The sequence below is a fragment of the Siniperca chuatsi genome, linkage group LG16 (genome assembly GCF_020085105.1).
Source record: "Siniperca chuatsi isolate FFG_IHB_CAS linkage group LG16, ASM2008510v1, whole genome shotgun sequence".
NCBI classification, from domain to species: Eukaryota; Metazoa; Chordata; class Actinopteri; order Centrarchiformes; family Sinipercidae; genus Siniperca; species Siniperca chuatsi.
This window is the reverse complement of record NC_058057.1, coordinates 17,652,257-17,665,822: the sequence shown is the minus strand read 5'-3', so window position 1 is coordinate 17,665,822 and position 13,566 is coordinate 17,652,257. Positions and strand designations below refer to the sequence as shown.

The 13,566-nt window shown below is 41.3% G+C and overlaps 1 protein-coding gene across 5 annotated transcripts in view; it reads left to right on the top strand.

Annotated features, from left to right (window-relative positions):
- LOC122862958 (pleckstrin homology domain-containing family G member 1) overlaps positions 1-13,566 on the top strand; it is a 68,223-nt gene that overhangs the window by 25,261 nt on the left and 29,396 nt on the right. Inside the window, exon 1 of one of the 5 annotated variants that reach the window (XM_044168887.1) lies at positions 1,602-5,606. The exons of the other annotated variants lie outside the window; for them this stretch is intronic. Coding sequence (XP_044024822.1) covers positions 5,597-5,606 — 10 coding nt within the window. The 5' untranslated portion in view covers positions 1,602-5,596. Of the gene's footprint in view, positions 1-1,601; positions 5,607-13,566 lie in introns of those variants that run through there. 5 annotated transcript variants of the gene reach the window in all.

The following is a 13,566-nucleotide window of genomic DNA, read 5'->3' as shown; positions in this document are numbered from 1 at the left end:
ACAAAAGTTGAACTTTTTGGAAGGTGTGTGTCCCATTACATCTGGCGTAAAAGTAACACCGCATTTCAGAAAAAGAACATCATACCAACAGTAAAATATGAGGGTGGTAGTGTGATGGTCTGGGGCTGTTTTGCTGTTTCAGGACCTGGAAGACTTGCTGTGATAAATTGAACCACGAATTCTGCTTTCTAGCAAAAACTCCTGAAGGAGAATGTCCGGCAATCTGTTCGTGACCTCAAGCTGAAGCGAACTTGGGTTCTGCAGCAGGAAAATGATCCAAAACACACCAGCAAGTTCACCTCTGAATGGCTGAAGAAGAACAAAATGAAGACTTTGGAGTGGCCTAGTCAAAGTCCTGACCTGAATCCTATTGAGATGCTGTGGCATGACCTTAAAAAGGCAGTTCATGCTCGAAAACCCTCCAATGTGGCTGAATTACAACAATTCTGCAAAGATGAGTGGGCCAAAATGCCTCCACAGCACTGTAAAAGACTCATTGCAAGTTATCGCAAACGCTTGATTGCAGTTGTTGCTGCTAAGGGTGGCCCAACCAGTTATTAGGTTAAGGGGGCAATCACTTTTTCCACACAGGGCCATGTAGGTTTGTATTTTGTTTTCCCTAAATAATAACAACCTTCATTTAAAAACTGCATTTTGTGTTTACTTGTGTTATCTTTGACTAATATTTAAATTTGTTTAATCTGAAACATTTAAGTGTGACAAACATGGGGAAAAAATTAATTAGGAATACTTTTTCACACCACTTTATATGATACTGTCAGACAGTGAGGAATGATTTTTCCAACCTTAAAGTTACTTATGGGGGAAATTGTGTTAAGGGGTTAATAAAGAGCTGAGGCGGCAAGAACAAAAGTTTTAAGAGTTGTGACACTTAAAGAATCTGTGTGTGTGAGAAAGAGAGAGAAGGAAAGAGCGTGTGTCTGCAGATGATCCATCTCACCAATGACAAAGACAGACAGGGTCACAGAGGGAGGGGGAAACTGTATATGAATGACCCCTCCACCCACAAACTCTTGTCATTAGTCACAGTCTCTCTCAATCTGAATCTATATCCCTCTGTATTCTCTCAGTTTACTCCTCCATGTGCTGTATATGTTACCACAGAAACGTCTTTACCCTAAACTGTGGACAGCTGAGAAAATGAAGAAGCTGTCAGGCTTTCTGAACAAGAGATTAGACCTGATTTCTCACACACACACACACACACACACACACACATACACATGCAAACACACACACGCTGCCCACTGCAATAACAACCATCAAATAAATTCTCCACCTCTCTTCGCCTGCAGCCCTCCTCCCTCCAGGACATGCTTAAGTGGTTGGGGACAGTTTTTATTTCTGATTACACACATACTAAAACATTTTCAAGAGGCTCTGGTCTTTTAAGTTGGAGTTTACAATGCTGTTAGGAAAACGTGTGTGTGTGCACCAGTAAAAGTTGAATAGTGTGTATGAACCCTGTGCCCTGCTTCAATGTTTGCACTGCCCGAGTGTTATGAGGAATGGAGTGGCTTATTGACAATAAGCACCCCCTTCTCTCTCTCTCTCTCTCTTTTCACATGCCACTCTGCCTTGGAAATGAATGCCTCGCTGTCGTCATAGTGACCACCACGCCACTATGGGCCCGATCATCTCGGCAACCCCACAAACTCTCAAACCATCAATTCTGACTCTGGGTGCATGAAGGTTTAAGAGAGAGTGTTTGTCTCTCATGTAGGGTCTTACTGCATTGTTATAGCTTGTTATTAGCCAACAGGGAGGTCTGTTGGGAAATCTGCTCTCTGAGTGGAGAGGGATGCGAAGGGGAAATGACATTGGAGCAGAGCCGAGTAAGGGTGGTGGTGTTGAGACAGAGTTAGGTGTGGAACATTGGCTGCACTGTGTGGGGAAAAATCACATTATTGACTTGACTGCAAGGACTGCAGAAACTATTAAAACTATAAGTCGATAATTACCCCAGCAATTTAGCAACGCACTCATGAATCTGGGAACTGGGACCAATTTAAAAAAAAAAAAAAAAGAGTTGTCAAAATTGATGCAGCAGAGGCTGAGAAACTGAATTTTAGTCTCTAATATGGATCAAGCTCCAAAAACATTGGATCCTACATTTCCCATAATGCAATTCAGTAGCGTCTTTCATTACACCCTCCATGCCTGGTTAATGCTCTGTCCTGCAGGCTTTCTGTTAAAAATAAGAAATTGTAACAAAATAAAGAAATAGTTGAAAATTGATAACACTCTCATGTCCGTATAGTAAATATGATGCTAGAGCCAGGAAGCCGTTGGCCTAGCTTAACATAAAGACAGGAAACAGGGGGAAACAGCTAGCCTGGCTGTGTTCAAAATACAAAAATACAACACCTCTAAAGCTCACAAATTAACCCAATGTATAATTTGTTTAATCCCTACAATAACAGAAATGTAAAAACAATTAATGGTTACTATTTCTTGAAGAACAACAGTTTTTCAGTTCGCCCAGCACGTTTGTGCAAAATGGTTACAGCACCTAACTTCCTGTACAACCACAAATTGTCATTTTTACATTTGTTGGTGGATGGATTCAACAAATGAGACACAATGTGTTAATTAGGAAACTTTAAAGGTGCTGTTAGGCATATGTTTTACTATTGGACAGAGCCAGGCGTAAGCGTATTTCACAAAATGTCACACTATTTCTTTAAGACTCCCAGCCAAAACCAAGGAAGAGATCACCTTGGGGTCTGGGAAATTGTGACGGGCATTTTTCAAGATTTTCTGATACTTTTATACTGAACAATTAATCAATTATAATCAATAGATTAATAAATATTGAAAAGAATCATCATTGGAGCACTAACCAGAAGCTGCTATAATATTTCTTTCTTCAAGGAAAAGACATTTCAGTCTGCTAAAGGAAGTTTTCTTTTGCTGAAACAAATCTGCAGCCAAAACATTGAGCTAATCTTTGATTTTTATCAATATCCTCAGCCTTACCGGCTCCCCTCTCATCCCCTTTTTAAAGCACTGCGTCTACATGTATTGCAGCTCATGTAGCGATGGTCATATCCAGTAAAAGAGGAACAATATTGTTTCTCTGGTCGATATCCTGTAGGGAGTGTTGTCCAGGCCGTTAGAGCATACAGGGGGCATCAGATAAGTCGGACTGCTGCTGTAGGTTTCTGTCATCAACAGGTCGTGCTTGGCTGAACTGAGGAGTTTAGACGCTCCCTCTGTGTGTTTACCAAGCTAGAGGTGCTCATTATGGACGGCCTGTGAGAGTGTGTGTGTGTGAGGGGTGAAGGTGGCAGGGGGAGGGGCAGGGGGCCAGTATTAAGATTTGGAGTGGAGGTTTAGGGGCTTCGTGGGTCAACAGGCCCTCAGACCATTGGAGAGAGGGGTCGTGCTTCTTGGGCTCTGGTCTATATGTATGTGTGTGTGTGTGTGTGTGAGGATAGTCCAGGGGGTCTCTATTATTGTATTGGTGTGGAGAAGGGGGTGGTGTCAGCAGGACCCCATGCTGCCGGGACCAGTCCCTGTCTTTAAAGAGGGACGAGAATTGGTCGACACATTTGCATTAGTGCGTGAGACTGAGGGCCTATTGTCTCGCGTGTGTTTTCCTTATGGGACACATGGCCTGTCCTGAGCTATAACTGCTTTCTGAAATTATACACCTCCGAGCTTTGGTTCCCAACCTGGGGGTCGCGACACCCATGATGGGTCACAAGATGAATCTGACGGGTCCTAAGATAAGAACAAAAGTTGTGTTTATTTTGCCCAACTTTCCTCTAATCTTTGCTATTTTTCTTGTAAAGTATTAGATAATTTTAGTTCCTCAGGCCTCTAAAAAGTTTTTATTAAAACAAGTAAAACAATAGGGCTGGGTATTAAACATGGATTCTTTTTAAGTACCAACCAAAAAGCTTTTGATACTCTGTAGAATTGAGTATCGGAAACTGTATTGTGTGTGAAGTTGGAATTGAATATGTGGTCAGATCCTTATCTTTAGTCTTTGCTCAAATATGTCCTGTTGTAAATCATAATCTTTTATTTAGTCAAAGTTCTTGTTCGGCCGCTTGTGTTAAGGGATTTAGTATTGCACTTCCATAAAGTTGAGGGACTCACAAGAGACATTAAAATTAAGGAATGGTCACAATCAAAGCTGAATTTAACTTCCTGTATGAGTCAAGCTCCAAAAACCATTCTACAATTACCACAATGCAACTCAGTAGTGTCTTGAATTAAACCCTCTCCGGGCTCCTAAATTCCCCACGCCTCCTCTACATAATGTAGAGTTATTTTTTAAAACTTTGGAAAGTTCCCCCAGAGGCACAGAAAGCATTATACAAAACTGTTGACTGTGACGAGTAAACTGAACTTAATTTGTAAAATCAATGGAGTGTGCCTTTAAATACAGATGCACTGAAAAGTTTGTTTTGCTTAATTAAAAAAAGTGGATTTGTAGAAAAACATTAAGGGATTAAAAAAGTATAATCTTGGTATGGATACTGAAACTCGAATATATCTAAACATTTGAAACGATAACCAGCCTTACAAGTCATTTAAGGAATCACAAGTGTAGAGTGTAGCTCATCTGTGTCCATTTTCACTGATGTTCATCTTGAATTCCACTTCTGACATTTTGTGTGCTCATTCTGTCCAGCCTTTCTCTGATCTGGGACACAATGAGTGGTGCAGTGTCTCGCAGTGGACGAGGAGCTTTTGTTTGAGCTGGCTCCCGGCCTATTGATCAGCCGTAACACCCCCCCCCCACTGTAAAGTGTGTGTACGTGTGTGATCTCTGGAGCTGTGCACTAACAGCAGCAGTTCAGCTGCCTGCTGAGTGTGCAGCAGACGAACACACACAAAAGGTGTTGCCAGCACTACAAGCGTTATGGGCTCAAGCTAAAAGTTTAATTTCAGAACGAGAGAGGAAGAGGCAAAAATGAAACATGGGGAAAAGATAAAAGAAGGGAAAGAAAAAGAAGAAAAAGGAGAAGAGACACTTAATGTGGAACTCCCAGCTCCTTGTAATTTGCTGCAGGAGAGAGGGAGGAGGAGTCAGGGGGAGGGGAATACCCAGCAGGGAGGGAGCAGTAGAGAGCAGAGGCCATTCACTCTGACACACACACTCACATGCAAACACACACATGAACACTTTTAGACACACACATATACGCAGTGGATGTGTTGCCAGAGGAGAGAGGGAGAGAGGCATTCAGAAAGAGGAGCAGACAGAGGAGATCCTCAGCAAAATAAAGTGAGGGAAAGAAAAAGACAGAACACATCAGCCAGAGATCACCAGTGTGTGTGTGTGTGTGTGTGTGTGTTCAGGAGAAAACACAGCCTGAGAGTGTATGCTCCTGTGTATTTTGAAGGAGCGGACTGCATATTTTCTCCCAGGAGAAAGGATTCACAATGACTGGGAGAATTTGGGAAATCTAAGGGAATTTTTCCAGGCTCTGCTGGGAATACTGTTTGGAATACTCTGGATATGTGACCTGCTCGGGAAATCCTGTTTTTTCCCCCTTTAAACCTGCACCTCACTCAGCCTCATTTACTCAAATTTTCATTGAAGGGGAGGCAAGCCACAATGCCTACCGGTAAGCAGAAGCATGTTCAAATTATAGACACTCACGCAAGTTTTTTTCCAGAGGTGAAGTGACTCTGTGATGTGGTGGGACTAAATTTTGCTGTCAAAGCATGTCTACAAACCTCATCAGACTTTCTTAAATCATAGAATAATTTCCTGTTTTTAGATGTCTGTCTGGTGAATTTTTTGGCTATTGTGCTGAATATTTGTTTGAATGATCAGAATAAGATATGTGTGGCATCACAAAAAGTATAAAAAGTGAGTCTTTTCAAGTGGCATCTGGTCAAACTTCAGACAGCAACTTATAAATACAAGGTCTATTTACTAGTCATTGATGTTTTGGCTGTTTGTCTTATTGGCTCTTTTGTGTGGTGTGTGTGATATTTTTTCCTCAGCTGACAGTGTCCATCTCTAGGCAGTACAGTTGTATGAACAGCATCTTCTGGTTGTTTTCACACCCCGGTTGTTGAATGAAGCGTGTTTGCTTTCTCGCAGACGTCGAGGGTTAAGTTCCTAATGATGCTGAGATAATGATGACGTACACAGCTTTCTGTTGATCTTTCACAATCCTTTTGGTTATAGAGTTTACTTTGCTGGTAGTTAGATATGTAATTTAAATGCAGGTACTGCAGAAAACAAAAAGACGTGCAACAGCTGAATATAAAATAAAGCATCTAATTTTTTTGTACCTGGTCCCTGTCAAATACATTTAAGAAAATAACAAATAAAATATACTTCTGACTCTATTCTGTTTTTATTTTCTATCTCATATCTCAAGGGCAGCACGTGTCAGTTCCCTCTTGCTGGGTGTAGGTTTGACTGAGTGTTGAGATGCCATTCTGCAGCCTGTGACCCAAATTAGAGCCTTGAGGGCAGCAGTTGGGGGTGGCTACAAATGGGGATAGAGGAGAGCAGAACAGAGAAGAGGAGGGGGGAATAATTACTGTTTAGACTCTTTGGTTTAGAGGTGCCGGAGACAATGGACCCATCCGTCCTCCTCCTCCCCACCCTGCTAGCCCAGTCCTCTGCTAGGACATCTGCCCCCCATCCTGAGCACTCATGTGCAAGGAACTGCAGCCCTGTGGAGTGGAAAGCAGGGTGCAGAGTGGGGGGCAGGTCCCTTCCCTTCGGAGTAATCTGTTTAATCAAACAACAAACAAATCAATAGTTTTCCAATCTCATGCTTCAGTGTCCACCCAAGTGTGTGTGTGTGTAGTTATAGGAGCTGTGGGACTAACAACTTCACAGAGAGTGAGAGTGGATGCAGAGAGTCCAGTGGCAAGCTTTTTCTCTGGGCAGAAATCCAGAGAATGAGGCTAGTGTGTCACACTGAGAGGGAGGGCAAGGGTGTGTGCAGCAAGGGTCGCATGGGTGTCCCAAGGGTGGGTGTCTGAGAGTGTGTGTGTCTGAAAATAGGGAGGTGTAAGTTTGCGTGTGGACATTTTTTTCCCCCACAGAGGCTAAACACCGGTACTGTCTGCTAAAACTACGCTGCACATTCCTTGCTGATGTCCACTGTGTCAATGACAAACTGAGAATCTTTGTTAGAGTCTAGGCTTTACAGTCGAGGCTCACATCTCATAAACACAACCTGAAGATTAGAAGGTGTTAATCTGTGTATATAAAATGTGTGAATGCACCCGTGCATGGTGGATGTTTAATTGTTTCGATGGTTTTACTTGATCGCAAGAAAAAGCCATTTGTTGCTAATTATCCTCCCAGCTGTGTGTGTGTTTACTTTAACCATGTTTTGTAGGGCAATGAAAGCCACAGGAGTCTATTAAGTCGCACATCAAGTTTAAACTTATGTCTTTACCAGTCATGACGTGTGTTGAGAGGTTTGAAATACTGCCTTGGGATTGTTAGAGCTTGTGCAGCTTGTTCTGCGCCAACACGGTAAAGAAGGAATGCTTATTTTCTCTTCTACTTCTTCTTTTCTTTCTCCATTCATCCTCCGAAACATCTGCATTATAATGTATGTACTCGGCCGGCGCAGCTCTTTGTTGGTCCAGTGATAAGTTGGTCTGTGGAAACCCCGCCTCCTGTCTCAAATCCCATCCCTCGCCTATCACTGTCTCTCCCACCTCTGCCCTCTCTCTTCTTCTGCCTCGGCTCCTTCGCAGTTGTTCAGCTGCGGTGTGAAATCCTGAGTGACACCTTAAGGTACTTAGTGTCAGCTGAGATCAAGCCTGTATCTCTATCAAAACAGAGGCTAACCTTAAGTGGACACGGTGGAAGATGTGAGGCCGTAACTAAACAGATAGCAAGGACTTAAATCGTTCACTGTGTTGCCGTTTCTCTTCTAAGCCTGCATGGAACAAAATCTCTCTAAAGTTTGTATTTGATGCTTTAAAAGATGATGGTTTAGGTGCTGAAAGAATTTGGTAGATTGGTTTCAGATAGAGAGAACTTTTAAGGGTTAAAGTACTACAAAAGGCTCTCAAAATGAGACAGAGCAAGTGGGAAATGGAAAACAGAAAAAAAGGGAGTGGGTGGTGTTTGACCTTTGGCCCTTCTTCTCATCTCTTCTTCCTACTTTCATTCCTTTGGGTCCTCTCCTCCTCATTTCTCACTCTCTCATAGTCACACATGTCCTCTTCCCACCAAGTGAAGACAAAAACGACCGGACTATAACTCGCTGAAATGCTTCCAACTTGTATTTGCATAAAAACAATCTATCCTAATTCTTGTCACCATCAAAACACCCTCTGGATCCAGTTACATTTTAAAGGCACTTGGGTGCTGTAGGACTGCAAAGTCAGCAACAAGCTGCATGGTATTGAACTCGGTTGCCATCTGGTAGGCCTGTTGCAGCATAAACAAGAACACACACAGACAAACAAGGCTGATTAAAGGATTCATGAGCTGTACGAAGTATGTGGTCAAGCCATGTCTGGGTTAATTCACTCCTCTCTGGGACAAAAGCTTCAGTCTTTTTCCTCAAATTTTGGGTTGTTTCCAGATAAATATTACAGCTGTTTTATTCAGACTATTCTAGTTGTGCTTGTTATGTGGTCAGTTTGAGTCAGTTTGAGTCTCGGACTGGCTGGTCAGTGGCCAACAGTTGAAGGCAGATTAAATTGGGCAACTGTGACAACCTTTTTGATACCTAATTATGCTTTTGAGAGTATAAATTTGTCACAAAACATGCTACATTGGAGCTGTTGTAGCCTACATCCATTCCAATTCAACTTTCTATTCAGGAAATGTTTTAGGAGCTGGCTTTCCTGCATGCGTCCTGAATCTACATTTAGAATTGAATTAAAATATATCCATAAAATCTTGTTTTCAGCTAACAATTAAGGCAATTTAAAAGGTTTAAAACTCTCCTAGTAAGTATTATGTGTATGATCAAAAATGAATGAGACATAACGATCATTGTGATATCCTCTTAGATGGTCCCTTCAGATGAGTAATTTGAGTGTTAACAGGGAGTGTTATGAACACATGTGCTCCAAATGCAAATATGAGCCCTGGTGGTCTGTAGCCAGATACACAGGCCAGTCAATGTGTATTTATACATAGTAAAGTATAGGCTTGGAGAGGGATGGTCTGAGCCCTTAAGAATGTCCTGTGGAGCTCATATGCACACAGTGAACTTGGAGTTACTTTTTGACCTGCCAAACATATACTGAGTTTGAATGTATAATAGGAAGAGGGAAGAAAAGAATGGCAGGAAGGGAGAAAGAAAATGGCAGGAATCAAGACAGTGGCTGGAATGTCGTGACAGTTTGATGTAACTGATATTAATAAAAAAGGAGTGAGTGAGCAAGTGAATTAAAGTAGAACAGAAGGAAAAGAGATGGAAAGGAGAAAAAAGATGGATGGATTGCTTCTCATTCGCCAGAGTAGAGTTATATAAAATTGGATGGACAGCTTCCTTCATTTTGGACCATCTGGTTCTTTCTGTTTCCTCAATGTCAGCAGTGTCAAGACAGTTAGCAATTGGTCAAAGGGAAAAATGTGCGTGTCAAATATCAGCAATGTTGAGGTAGGCAGTTCCTTTGAAAATAATTGATTTTTGTCAGAAAATTAGTTGTAGTAAATACTGGTGCAACTTACTCGTTGCACAGTTTTTGGAATCACATTTTGTTCTTGGTGATTAAATTAAAGGCTTAAATGAAGTCCCAAAGAGTAAGTGCCAATTTATACTTTCTACATCCGCGTTGCCACGAGGGTCCACATGCATGACGTAAAACTGCATCTGTGGTCTATGCGGTCCGCGTAGCCTAATCCACAGCGTATCTTTTGCCCCTTTATTGGTTACTGTAATCATTCATCCTCTCTTGCACGACACAGTCCTCACTCTGTGCAACAATGCTTTCCAAAGTTCAGCCAAATCTAATGTTAGCCTTTAGAGCTAGCCAAACCAAGTGGGTATTTTCCAAAGTTAGTCTTTTCAGTACGAAATCCCCACTTTGATTTTCCTGGGGCTGTATTGTATTGCTGAGGGATACTCCCTGGTAGTCGCGTGTAGGCTTTGTTGCTGGAACCGGCATACTACACATTGTTAGTTTATTACACTTGTTTTAAACCCAATGATTAGGGACACCACGCAACTTAAAATAAACAAAGGGAATTTTTTCCAGCTGCTCTGTATCCAACATATGCATATGACATAATACTTTGAAATATGTTGAACTTTTTAGGGTTTAAATGTCCACATAGGATGTTCACATGCCCATAACAAAACACTCACAGAGCTGTTAGAGCTACTTGTGATGACCATCAGGGCCAAAAAGAGACGAGGGTGCTCACAGCTGTTTGCTGACCACTCCAGAATAAAGAGCCCTTCAGGTGACCATAAAGTGTGCAGCTGAAGTGGTCGGGTTAAGTGTAGCATGAGTCATTAAACCTGGCTGGACAGGGGGTTAGTGTCAGTTGTAGCAAACTGTCATATACATGTACAATTCGATCCATTTTGATATAAGTGTTTCTTATTTAATTGTTAGCTATGTTTGCATTTTCATTAGCATTACAAATAATGATTAATTGGACAGTTCAAGTGCCTTTTGCCTTTATTATTGGGGAAGTAAGTGAAGAAAGGTACGATATATAAAAAAAACAGATTGGTTTAAACCAATTCTCCCTCATTTGGCAAAATAATCTCACTATAAGGTCCATTTAGTGGCTGTTCTGGAGCTTTTAATTGTATCACAGCAGATGGAAATTCAAATATCTATGTTTCCATGACCACTGGGCAACTTCATCTGTTGAGGAAGATTGTGTGTCCCTAAATGGACCTTGTGGTGAGATTGTTTGGTTAAAAACTGGTTTGAAGATCAAGACTTTCTAATCTTTCACTTACAGTATTAACAATTTTCTCTCAGTTTTCATGTTCCTGTTGTGTTTCTTGTTGCAAGAAGATCACAAAATTTTACTATAAATGAGGTTGTCTTCAGCTCTGAAAATGCTTTTGGTAATTAAAAGTGTAGAGTGAAATGTAGCTAAATATGTACTGCTGAATATGTACCAGAGTCTGTCAAAGTATTTGAGTGTTTGCACTTTAGATGGTACTTTCAAAATCAAATTTCTACCCAGATTCTTGTAATATTGTTTTTATTAATCAAAATTTCACCCATTTTCTAATAATCAAAATAAACACACATACATTTATTAATATTTTTAAGTATTTTTTTGTAATCTAAAAATGAATCCGAACAGTTGTGTGTACTTGTGATAACAACTACACTCTCCTAAAGAGTAAAACACCACATGTGACTCAGTAATTTGTGTTTTGTACCCTCTGTGTACATTGTCTGCTCAGCCTTCAGTCTGGTTCCTCCTGGTTCTCGCCGTTTGCCTTTCAGACAGGCCCGATGTTCAGCATATTAAACTTGGCTGAACACTAACGCGCCCCAGCTCTTTGTCTTTTTCATGTTAAATGAAAGCCAGAGATTGAAGCCAGGTTGTTCAGGCACTCGCTGATTCACTAACTCTCTAGTCTGGCATGAAACACAGCCCTCACACACTATCCTAATCCTCGCATGCACGGACATACAACACACACACAAACACAGACACAGAGGAGAAACAGTCCCAACCTGCATGCTTAGGACCATAATTAGAGATCATTTACAAGGATCAGGTTGAACATAATCTGGACAGGAGGTTACTAAAGCTTGGCCATCTACGCTCTGTGTGTGTGTGTGTGTGTGTGTGTGTGTGTGTGTGTGTTGAGGAGCGGGGGCAGCTGGTTTTGTGTGTGTGTACAAGAAATGGCCAGGGTGTGCCCCAAACATGAAGCTGGAAGGTGGGAAGGAGGGGCTGGGCAAACACAAGATGGAGCAATCTTTCTCTGTGATGTTTGGGTTTCGCTGCAGAACGGAAACACATGGCTTCTCTGTATTTGCTCTCCTTGTATATTTGAGTGTGTGTGTGTGTGCAGGTTGCATGTGTGCACACTCTGCCCACCTATATCTAGCTGCAATAGCTGGTGTGCGAACCATTAGGTTATTAGCTCAGTTACTGTTATCTTTGGAGTGATAAACTTAATGCATTTTGTGTGAAACATACACACAGAGCATATATTTACATACATCACCTACTGTGATAAGGAAGTATTTATATATCATATATCATAGATTTGTCAAAGGGTCAGTTACCTATTAATGTCATGGTATGTAATATAATATAACCCCTTGTTTATTGTGTATGGTAACTTGAAAGCAGTGTGTTGCTTATCGAAAAGCCAAGGCTGTTGGTTTATGTGTGTGTGTTGTTTCCACCCACCAGATTCCTTCTCCTTTCTGATCTGTAATTGTTGTAAAAGTGGGTCAGGCTTGGGAGTGCAAACATTTGGATGGACACACACACGCACGGTGAATCAGTTCCAAACTTGTCTGAGGAAAATACAGTTTCATGCCACTTCAGTTTTTGGACGCTCCAATTCCTTCCTGCTTTTCTTGGCATGGCAGTGGCAAAATTAAAACTAGAGAAAGCTGTGATTCAGCGCATCAGACTCTCCCTTCACTCTTGTTTTTGAGAGGTGGATTTCAAAACACTTCAGTTTCCTTCTGAGGAACAATGTAACCAAGAATTTACTTCATTTTATATTCCTGACAAACAATAGGTGTGATGGTTCAGTGAAGCGGGACAGACTTGATGGCTCTTATCTATTAAACTGCTTTATGTGATTTTTGGACTTAAAGCTGTACGAATAATGATACATGATACATTACATAGTAATGTAAAAGGTGTCACTCATAGTGACAAACCCGACAAGGAATTATCAACAAACTTTGCAGTTCCCTCAGCTTTACAGACCTTTTAAGCCACTTTTAGCTTGTTTAGCTAGTTGTTTTGGCTCACCTGCATACTCCTCTCTCATCAACCTTGTTTCCTTGTTTTCAGCAAAATACCTCTAATAAACCAAATGTATGCTACCTGCCCAACATCAAACAGCAGACGGACAAAGTTAGTAACTAGCTAGTGGAGCATTTATCTGCTAAAGATCAAGATATTTCCCTCAGGAGTTGATGGAGACCAAAACAGAGCTAAAAGGAGAGTGAATATTATACCTGTCATTTTGTGAAAAATGCTCATTTGCTGTCTCATGGAGAGTTAGAGGAGAAGAAAGATCTGTGATTAGGTTAGTGGCTGGGTGATAAGCTTAGCTTAGCATCAACCTGACCAAAGTTCAAAAATACAACTACACCTGCACTTTTAATGCTCCGTAAATAGCCAGGACATAGTTTCAGTTTTTATAGTAGCCCAGCTAGAGCAGGAACATGCAGGTTCAGTTTCTCAATTTGGTATCAGTACAGTAGTAGTTGCCAGAATCAAACCTGTGATCTTTCCATCACAGACCAGTCTAACAAGCATGCCTGCTGCTAAAGTGCTCTCAAAAGAGGTGTCAACGTAGCAAAAAGACCTCCAAGGTACCTATTTGAAAGGTGAGAGAGTGGGTATGTACCGGGATTCTTTGTGCTTGTTCTTAGTTTCACGTTTCATGTATTTGAACGTGAGTC